This window comes from Ciconia boyciana, chromosome 3, assembly GCF_034638445.1.
Source record: "Ciconia boyciana chromosome 3, ASM3463844v1, whole genome shotgun sequence".
In the NCBI taxonomy this organism is placed as follows: Eukaryota; Metazoa; Chordata; class Aves; order Ciconiiformes; family Ciconiidae; genus Ciconia; species Ciconia boyciana.
In genome coordinates this window covers 66,540,079-66,549,899 of record NC_132936.1, presented here as the reverse complement: position 1 = coordinate 66,549,899, position 9,821 = coordinate 66,540,079, and the positions used below count along the sequence as shown (strand labels likewise).

Below are 9,821 nucleotides of genomic sequence, written 5' to 3'. Positions count from 1 at the left end.
CGGGGGGGGCCGCCGATGGTGTCGGCACCGCGACGCGGGAAGGGGGCGGGCCCGCCGGCGGCGGGGAACGCTGTTGGCCCTTTTCCCCGCTAGCCCCGCCCCCCGGGCCTGGCGCTTCCGCCGCCGCTCGCGCGGAGGGGGCCGGCTCCCCGCGGAGCGGCGGGGACGGCGGCGCGCGGCGCTGGGCGCTCTCCCTCTCCGGGACGCGCGCTCGCCGGGCGGTCGGCGCAGGCGCGGGGGAAAGCGCGCAGGCGCGCTGCGGTGTGGGCGGGAGGGCGGGGCGGGTGGGCGGTTGGTGGGGGGAAGGTGTGAGCAGCCGCTCGCGCGCGGCGGTTGGCTGGGGCGCGCGGCGGCGTTCCCCCTCCCCCCTCGCGACGGGCCGGGCGGCGCGAGGCAGCCCCGCGCGCTCTCCGCTGCCCCCCCGCCGGCCGGGCTGCCGCCGTTGGATGCGGGGCGGCGGCGGCGGCAGCGCCGCGCGGAGCCGGGGTGTAAGATGGAGGGCCTGACGCTGAGCGAGGCGGAGCAGCGCTACTACTGCGATCTGTTCTCCTACTGCGACACCGAGAGCACCAAGAAGGTGGCGTCCAACGGGCGGGTCCTGGAGCTGTTCCGCGCCGCGCAGCTGCCCAACGACGTGGTCATGCAGGTAACCGTTGCGGGGCCCCGGGGGGCGGCGGGCCCGGGCACCGCCCCGCCGTTACAGCCCGCGGGGAGACAGCCCCGTCCGGTGCTGCCGCCCCTCCCCTCCGCCGCGCTCGGCTCAGCCCTCGCTCCCTTGCCCGCCCGGCAGCCCTTCGGCGGGGGTCGCCCCGCCGGCGGTGGCGGGCCAGGGCGGGGAGGCCGGAGCGGGACCCGCCAGCGGACCCGGCAGCTATTGTCCGGCCACCTGAGCCCGGGCAGGAGGGAAAGGCTGAGCCTCTTTTGGCGGAGAGGGAAGGGCGGGGGGTGCAGCGAGTTGCTGCGCTGAGCATGTCTGTAGCAGGCCCCCGCTTATGTACTTGTGGGGCCTCTGACTACGAGGCTAGGAAGGGGCCGTTGATAATCTCTGCTGGCGATGTCCAGCAACTGGTAGGAAAGTGTCTTGTTTGCTTCGTGTCGGCAGAGGCCATCCAAAGCATGAAAATCCCAAAGCATTTTGGGGATGTGAGGGAGATTTGTCCCACAGTCTGCTGATGAAGAGCAACACAGATGGAAATCTGGGTTTGTATCTTTGGGTGCTACTGACACTAATCCACTTCACCTAAGCCCTGCAGTCTGTTTTGGACATCAGTTCCCGGCAGGTATTAACTTACCTGTCGTCATCAAAACATTTCTAACAACGAAAAATGCAGTGCTAAGAATGACACGGGCCCATACTTGCAATATGTATGTGTACTGTTTTAGCACTTATTTCCTTGCCCAGGTTACATCTAAAAGGTGTAGCAGTATTACAGAGATACCGACATAGAAAATGGAAAGTCTGCTCTCATGTGCCTTGTTTAATTATTTGAGGAAAGTATTCCCAGTGAACCATTCTTATGAACAGCTGCTTGTAATGATTTGCTGCTTCTGCAGTTTCCTCTGGCATTGTTCAATGCTTTAAACTTTATGTAGTGTTTTGAGCTGCTGTGGGTAAAAGTGTATCTGAAAAGTCATGCTGCCTTTTATGCAGTTTCATCCTCAGCCTAGAGAGATAAGCAGCCCTTTTAACAAAGCATTAAAGTTACTGTAGCTGGAAATACAGAACACGAATTTCAGCATTCTGCAATTTAGTACCAGATTCAGGAGAGTACTTATGCTTAACTAGAGTTACTGTTGATGTGTTTTGGGCTCCTAAGAGCAACTTGGTTAGTTAAAATGAGTTTAAGATGCAAAAAAGTGGCAGAGTGCTGAATAAGAAATGCTTCGTACTGGTAAAACTAGTAATCTCTTATTTGATGACTTGCTAGACTGGACTTAATGGTAAGAGAGTCTGCATGCTCGCTATTATGAGTGAGGTTCTCAAGGGCCACCCACTGCTTCTTTTTGTGTGTGGCCAACCAATTTCAGAAGAATCATCCCAGGAAAGTGAATGTTTACATGTTTGTTGTATTTAAAATCTATTTTCCATAAAACTTGTCTGCATCATTGTAAAGATAAAGTAGGCTAGTGTTAGAGATTTTGTTTTATGCAGGGATTTAGTGCAAGAACTTGGAAAGACTTGGAATTTTGAAGACAAGTGGCCACAGATTATATCCTTATCTGTTGCAGAGGAGGTAAAATATTTTCTTGCATAGTAGATCACATCTGAAGAAGAGAAACTACTCAGACATCATTCCATGGGTTCTAAATAAATTAACTCAAGAAGCAGACCTGGCTTATCACTGTAGTGATCTCAAGGAAAACCTTGCAGTTAAAACGGCAAACAAGATATTAGATTGCATGAGGAATGAGACAGTAAATAATACAAAGAAAGTCAAAATGCCCTTAGCAGTTTGACCCATTAGGAATATCTTGTGCAGTCACTGTTGGTCACCTGTAAAGTACCTTGTACTTGTGAGGGAGAGAATCTAGTTGTCTAATGATTTTATATTCTCTTTGAAATAGGGCTGTACCTTAGGTTAACACAGGCGTGAATACATTGTATGGGGGTTCTTCCAAGGGAAATTGCATTTGATGTTTCGGAAGCCGTGACTATGTAACTAAAACCTCAAGATGATATAGTTTAAGAAATAAGGAAACCCTGTGAAGGAGATGGAATTTTCTTTTGACCACATGGTGCTGTGTTCTTACCTGTTCATTTGAAGCACCTGATGCTTGCGGGGAAAGGAACTTGATTCAGTTACCCAATTCTTATATAATCCTGGAATGCAAGTGTAGTACTAATCATGTGAATGCTAAGTACCTTTGTAGGTGTGCAAAACATAGTACAAAATTACCGCTCTTCCAACTCACAGGGACCCAGTAGTCCTGAGGAACTACCTCAAAGTTTTTCCTCTTCAGTAGTATAGGTCTGTAGATACCTTTGAATAATGCAGAATTGATTCTGTTGGAAATGAAATCTGTGACAGTTGCATTTTTAGACCCATAACTTGTTTTGCTTGCAAATCTGTTGTTTAAAGGCTGGATACACATGTAACCTTTCCTGCAAAGAGTTATGTTTATGTGAGATTTCTCTCTTGCAACAGGAAAAGTTAATACAGGTGGCTAATTGCTCCTAATCATTCTCATTTCTGCCTCTGAGGGACACAGTCAGCTGCCTATTAAATGGGAATAAATGAACATATAGAAGACTGTCAGTTACAACAGTTATGATTTCTGTATACAAATCATATGCTCACAAAGCAACAAAACCCTGGAAAAGCTATATGTCCACTTAATACACATCTACAAAAGGACAGCCTTATTACCAGAACAAAAATACCACAAACTGTGTTACAACTGTAACTGCACATGTGAGAACACCAGCCATTATTAACCCATATTTCTGCTTTTTTGTGCACATCCTTGAAATTAGTATTAACGTAGAAGATTTGCATAAAACAGTGAATAAAAGTATGTGTCTTGGGATAACGAGTCCAACTGCTTCACAACAGTTACATGAGTCTTTAAATTGCTCTCAGGGTATGGTTTCACATTGCAGCTAAACCAATCTAATGGTGAGTTGCCACTGAAGGACGTGGTTCAGTCTTCCCCCTTCCCCCAGCCATGTGCTCCTGCTGCTTCTTCTGCTTGCAAAGGCGCTAGTGCCTGTCCGATGCTGTTGTATGCTGGCATCAGGGGCTATGCAGGGAGAAAATTAATCACAGTTTTTTGTTGATTTTAACTCTGTATCGGCTAACAGTGGGGTTGGATGAATGTCAGTGCTGGCACAAGGAAGGAGGCAGGAAAACCATTTGCTGATGGAGGGGGAGAGGAGAACTTTCCTCTTTCTACAGTGATTGTGTATTTCCGTTGTGACCTAGCATGGGTTTCATGGCAGCTTAAACCACTAGAAACTGGAGCTGCCTTATGCTGGCACTGACATTCATTTGAACAGGCAGTGAGCTGGTTAAGGGAGCTTGTTCAGCCAAAGTTAGGGGGTTTTGTCAAGTTATTTTTCACTTGACTCAGGTGCCTGAGCTCATGGCTCAGTTGCATGTGCATCGGTGTTTGTATTAGCAAGTAATATGACATAACACAGGTGATGCTGTATATGTATTTCAGAAGCTTTCCTTTGATCGAGTTTTGGCCTGGTCCTGTGGGCTGAATGTTAGCTGGGATTCATTAGGTGCACTCATAGAGTGTACCTTCTACGTTAGCTTCATACAAAACAAATCTAGTTGCCTATTCTGGAGTGGCTGCACAGTATGCACCAGAGCAGTGAGGGTGATCAGGAAATTGGTTTCAAAAGCACATTTCACATCTGACCTAAAATGCTAATGTAGGTATGCTATTAAAGTCAGTGCTTAGTGCCTCTGTACTGGTGGTGAAGTTGCTTGTAAAAGCTACAGTCAGCCAAAAAATGTATTGTGAAGTTCCTTACTCATGCATGGCATTAATAGCTGTCCCATTTGTTCAATTTGTAGAATTCTTATTTAGGTGATTTAATCACAGAAAGTTTTATAAACTTGCACTCTTTTCTTTGATTATGAGTCATAGAAATGTCACAAGGCAAGAAGCAAATCAGTTGTGCATATGATACTCATTTGAAATTAATGAGTCGGGGCATCTTGCTTTAAAGTACATTACTATAAAACAACAAATATGCTAGTACTTGCATGTACTTTCTCTAAAACAAATGAATTGTCATCTTCGGTGTTGGCAACGTACAGCAACGTTACCTGACTTCTAATTTAGTGTTAGAAAGTCTTTGAAATGTGTCCTGGTTTTGGCTAGGATAGAGTTAATTTTCTTCCTAGTAGCTGGTATAGTGCTGTGTTTTGGATTTAGTATGAGAATAATGTGATAACACACTGTTGTTTTAGTTGTTGCTAAGCAGTGCTTATACTAAGTCAAGGACTTTTCAGCTTCCCATACTCTGCCAGCGAGGAGGTACACAAGAAGCTGGGAGGCAGCACAGCCAGGACAGCTGACCCACACTGGCCAAAGGGATATTCCATACCATACGATGTCACGCTCAGTATAGAAACTGGGGGGAGTTGTCCAGGGGGCAGCTATCGCTGCCTGGGGACAGGCTGGGCATCAGTTGGTGGTGAGCAGCTGCATCACTTGTTTGTTGTCCCTGTTGTCCCTGTCCCCCGGCCCCCAGGTTTTGTTTCTCGTAGTTTTCCTTTTTGTTACAATTTATTATTGTTATATTATTATTAGATTTTATTTCAATTATGAAACTGTTCTTATCTCAACCCACGAGTTTTCTTACTTTTGCTCTTCAGATTCTCTCCCCCATCCCACCGGGGGTGGGGGGAGGGGGAGGGTGAGCGAGTGGCTGCGTGGGGCTTGGTTGCTGACTGGGGCTAAACCATGACAAAATGACAGATAAATCATACAATTATGCCCAGTTTCTTCAATTACAGTATGCTTGCATTAGCCCATTTAAAACCGAGTGTAAAGCCTATTTTTGGCTCTTGTTAGCCGATTTCAAGCTTTTTTTAATTTCTGAGGAGTCTTTACAGACAGATTGGTTTTGATTCTTCTTGTGTCATTGATGAAAAAAGTTAGTCTCTCTGTCAGAGTTTGCTGACAGAGCAACTCTGTCTACCTCAACTCTCTGCCAGAGTTTGCTGCCTTTCCATCAAAAGTTCTAAGAAAGTGCATACCTGTGATGCAGCTGCTTCATTGTAAAGTCCAGGCTCTTAGCATAAAGCCTCATTCATCAGCTGCAGTTTCTGCACTGTGCAGAAAAACAGCTAAGGTACAGGCACATGCTGCCTTCTCTTGTTCTTGGGGTGATAGCTTTTGGCAAACGTAAGGAACGGAGAACATGGAATGGTAGTTTCCTCAGATGCCAGAGCTCTTGTGTGGCACGTGGTGCAATTATAATTGGAATTATAATCCGTAGGCAGAACATGGCAAAACGAAACTGCAGGTTCTTGGTTTAAAATGTTGGCCTCTTTGTTGGAGAATGGATGTAGAGAGAAAGGGATCTAAGAAAATAAAAACTTGTTCACAGTGATTTTATTGTTGCAGTTAGTGTTTCAGTGAATTTTCCTACACAAAGACTACCTATTTATCAAATCAGTAGAATTTACTAAATGCCAGCTGCAAATGGAAGCTGAGCCAGGGCATGCTTAGGATTACCAGTGTGGTGGAGACACATAGCAGACTCAACCTCGTTCTGGTTAATTTGCTGAATTTATTATCTTTTCAGAACTGGTGGGGTAAGAAGTTAGAATACCTTATACAGTGCAAATCCCATGCCTTCCTTTCAGCGATTTGGAGTATATGTAAAAAAGCATAGCACTTTCAGATCTTTAAAAAAAAAAGTACACTGTGTAAAAAGCTTTCCTCTCCTAATACTGACCTTTACCTAATCTGCAAACAAGCCCAATTTTTCAAAATAAATAACTTATTGAATCCAACCCAGACATTTTGGGTTTATATTTTTTATTTTAAAGCTTACAGCTTTTCTATATGACATTTTAAAATAAAATTAGTGTAGATTTCTTCTGAGGCAATATGCACAACAGGTCATTATTAAGGCATTCTTCCAGTGTAGAAATGTATAACTACAGCATTTTTCTTACTAATTCTTAATATTTTTTTAGGCTGAGCACCATAAAGTTGATGAGTCTGTAGCCTTTTAGGATTATAATCATATGTAATTTATATATAATATTTATATATTTAAAGGATGTTTGTACATACGTTATGCTGTATCTCAGTTCTCATTTAGGAAACAAGAATTGTTAGAAATCTGTTGTAAATACAAACAGTGCCTGGATCCGCAGTTAAGAATATCCAATTTGTGATTTTTGTATTTTTTTTTCCCCTCAAATGTTCTTGTAATAGTGTATTTTTCTTTCCTGTCAGCTGAGCAGTAGGTTAGTTTTGTTTCTCTGTAATGATGAGATATATAAGCAGTCTACTTTCTGTTAGTGCCAGAAATGGTTCTTAGTCTGCTTTGTATCCTGTGAACTGTGCTCTGAGTTTTCTACACAATTCTGGTAAAAATATTTACTTTAATGACATTACCTTCACAGAGACTATCATGGGCTGCAAATTGTTTTCTCTTTACAGTTAATTAGTTTGAGTAGTCTCATATCTCAGCAGCGTTTAGTCAGAGAATAATCATTGTTTTTGGAAGGAAAAGCAGGAAGTTAATGGCAAAACTTTAGGAGTGTAGGTTAGGTCTATTAGACTTATATTTGTTTTCAGCTGATTTCTCAGTGTAATTGACTGGCATTCATACTGTGTAGTCACTTATATAGTAAATAATTCCTTCATAATTCCCTATGCCAGCACAGCACTCAGCTAATTGCAAGTATCACAGCTCAGCTTTGTTTGAAAACAGTTTATTTTTTTCTTTTTAAATGTGCTGTCAGATGACAGCTGGGATGATTAATATCCATTCTGACATGACTGGATAGAATTCTAAAATTATTCAGAAATATCAGGGCCTTTGGCAAATGCAGCTGTCTTAGGACCAAGTTAGCTGTAGAAAATCATGTATTGTAAACTTGATCTTTTTCCTGTAAAGGTGATTCTTTTGTATTAAAAGTCATGAGCACTTCACCCACTGTCTGTGAAAAATTGCAAACACGCCTTCATCTTAGTCTAATCTTCAATAAATATTGCTGCAGGTACTGTGAAATTATAGGATTTTGCTGGCAGTCTCTCTGACTTTTCAATTATATTTGCTAGCTTTCAAAATATTAGTCCTTACAGAAAAGTTTCACATCTATTAGGTCATAAATATTTGCCCTTTAGATTAGTCCTTCTTGTAGAATTCCTAGACTTCAAATTGGAGTTCTGCTCTTTGCTTAAATGAGTTTGAAGTCAGAAGTGAGTGTGGAAGCAATATGTTGACTATTAGATTTTTCTCGCTGGAGTTCCAGTAACGATTAGTGTAAGAATATATTTCCCACTTGTTCTTTTTCCTTTACCATTTCTTCAGACCATAGGGATATTATTAAGCCAGCAGTGTCATTCTTTGTAAACTAACTTACTGAGTTGGTGACCATGTTTGTGACTTGCTTGTTTTTCCAACTGGAGTTGGTGTCTAAAGAGTTAAATTATCCCCTGCACTTGTTATACAAAAAATACATTATAACTTAGGCATGCCTGTCTGTGTATAGGAACTGTGTTTTGATAGGTTGAAGGACTTGGAAAAGATGACAGTCTGACCTGAATTTCTGGAATGATTGGCTTCTGACTTCTAAAATGCTCCTGAAGTATAGTAACAGAGCAATTAGTAGACTCAGTTTCAAATACATCTTTCAACTTCAGTAATCCCAGAAAAGAGTGACCGGGACTGAGCTGTGTAAAATTTAGCATTAGGTGCTAACTTACTCCTGCTTCAGACTATTAGTTGCGAATTTTGTAGCAAAGTCCGTTCTTACCGCAGTAGTGTGTACGACTTGTTTTTTCCAAATTAAAATGTCTTAAATAATTTAAGACCTAGTGTTAGCAGCTCTCTTCTGAGTCTCAAATGTAGCTCTGTAAACGTGCAGTTTTTAGAATTTTAACTGACGTTTGTTTAAACTTTGATAGACACATTAAGACTTGTAAAAGCCTTATTGGGAGAAGGAGAGCCGTGCAAAGCTAAGTAACTAATTAGCACCCATCAGATTGATGCTCGGAGGAAAACAGATTGAGATGGGAAAGCAGTGTAAAGTAATGGGCGCAGTAGCTTCAGGTAGACTGGTATGGAAGTGCTCAGGAATAACAACACCAGATCTGAGCCATCCTGTTTGGCTAGGCCACAGCCCGACCACTAATTCTGGGATCAGAGAATGCCTTAATCTTCATTTTACATTAGCAAAAAGCCGGAAGCTTGTGTTCATTCTTTGAGGCTTTTCTGTCTTACCTTTGTTCTGGCGTAGTGATGAAAGGTGATGTGTCGAGAAAATATTAAAATCAAAAAAGTAAGAAAATAATTATTAGCGAGGAATATCGATCACTGGAATGCTTCAGTTATAAAGGAGGTCTGAAAGGAATCAAAATGTCTGTAGAAATGCTGCTTTCTTCAGCATTTAGCACTTATGTTGAGTATTTTTCCTGCAAAATTTCTACTGAATGCTGCATGGCCGGAGCATCCACAGTTAGAACATCCATGTGACGTCCCTTGCACTATTTGTTATTGGAGTAATAAGTTGAAATACTAAATATATTATTGCTGTAAAATATAATCTATATTGCTGAGATGCTTTCTTGGTGCTTATATGGATACTTTGGCTGCTACCGTTTGTTCCAGAAAATACAATCACTTGAGTGCTTTTTTTAGAATCATCCTGGAGTCTCAAATCATTACAGATTGACTCAAGCATTGGGAGTTGTTGGTAAAGTGTGTTTCTTCATCTCCTATTGTTTGAACTCTTCATGGCACCACCAGGAGAAAGGAGACACCCTTGTTTTGAGGGCAATTCTTAGCAGCCTGATACATGACTATATTTTTCCCTTCTAAGGACGGTTTCTTTGGGCAAGGCAAAGAAGTTGGAGTTGCAAGTGCTCTTGATGTGACATTCTGTTCAGTTGCCTCATTTCAACCTTTTCCGCTCCTCTTAAATGCAAAGCATACAACTTTCTTGAGGCTGCAGCCTTACAAGAAGTTTAGAGTCAAATGAACAAACTATTGCTACCAGCCACATGTTCCCGTGTACCTTGTAGCTGCTGAGGTGTTCATTGGTTATACAGTAAACAGATTCAGTTTAATAAAAGAGCAGATAACTAACACAGCAGCTTTTTGCTGGCTTACTGAGTGG

The 9,821-nt window shown here is 42.9% G+C and overlaps 1 protein-coding gene across 11 annotated transcripts in view; it reads left to right on the top strand.

Annotated features, from left to right (window-relative positions):
• Positions 1-284: 284 nt before the first annotated feature.
• Positions 285-9,821, top strand: part of REPS1 (RALBP1 associated Eps domain containing 1) — a 70,896-nt gene continuing 61,359 nt past the window's right edge. For all 11 annotated transcript variants that reach the window (XM_072855967.1, XM_072855963.1, XM_072855966.1 and 8 more), the window contains exon 1: positions 285-646. In XM_072855967.1, the coding sequence (XP_072712068.1) occupies positions 494-646 (153 nt within the window). In that variant the 5' untranslated portion in view covers positions 285-493. The remainder of the gene's footprint in view (positions 647-9,821) is intronic.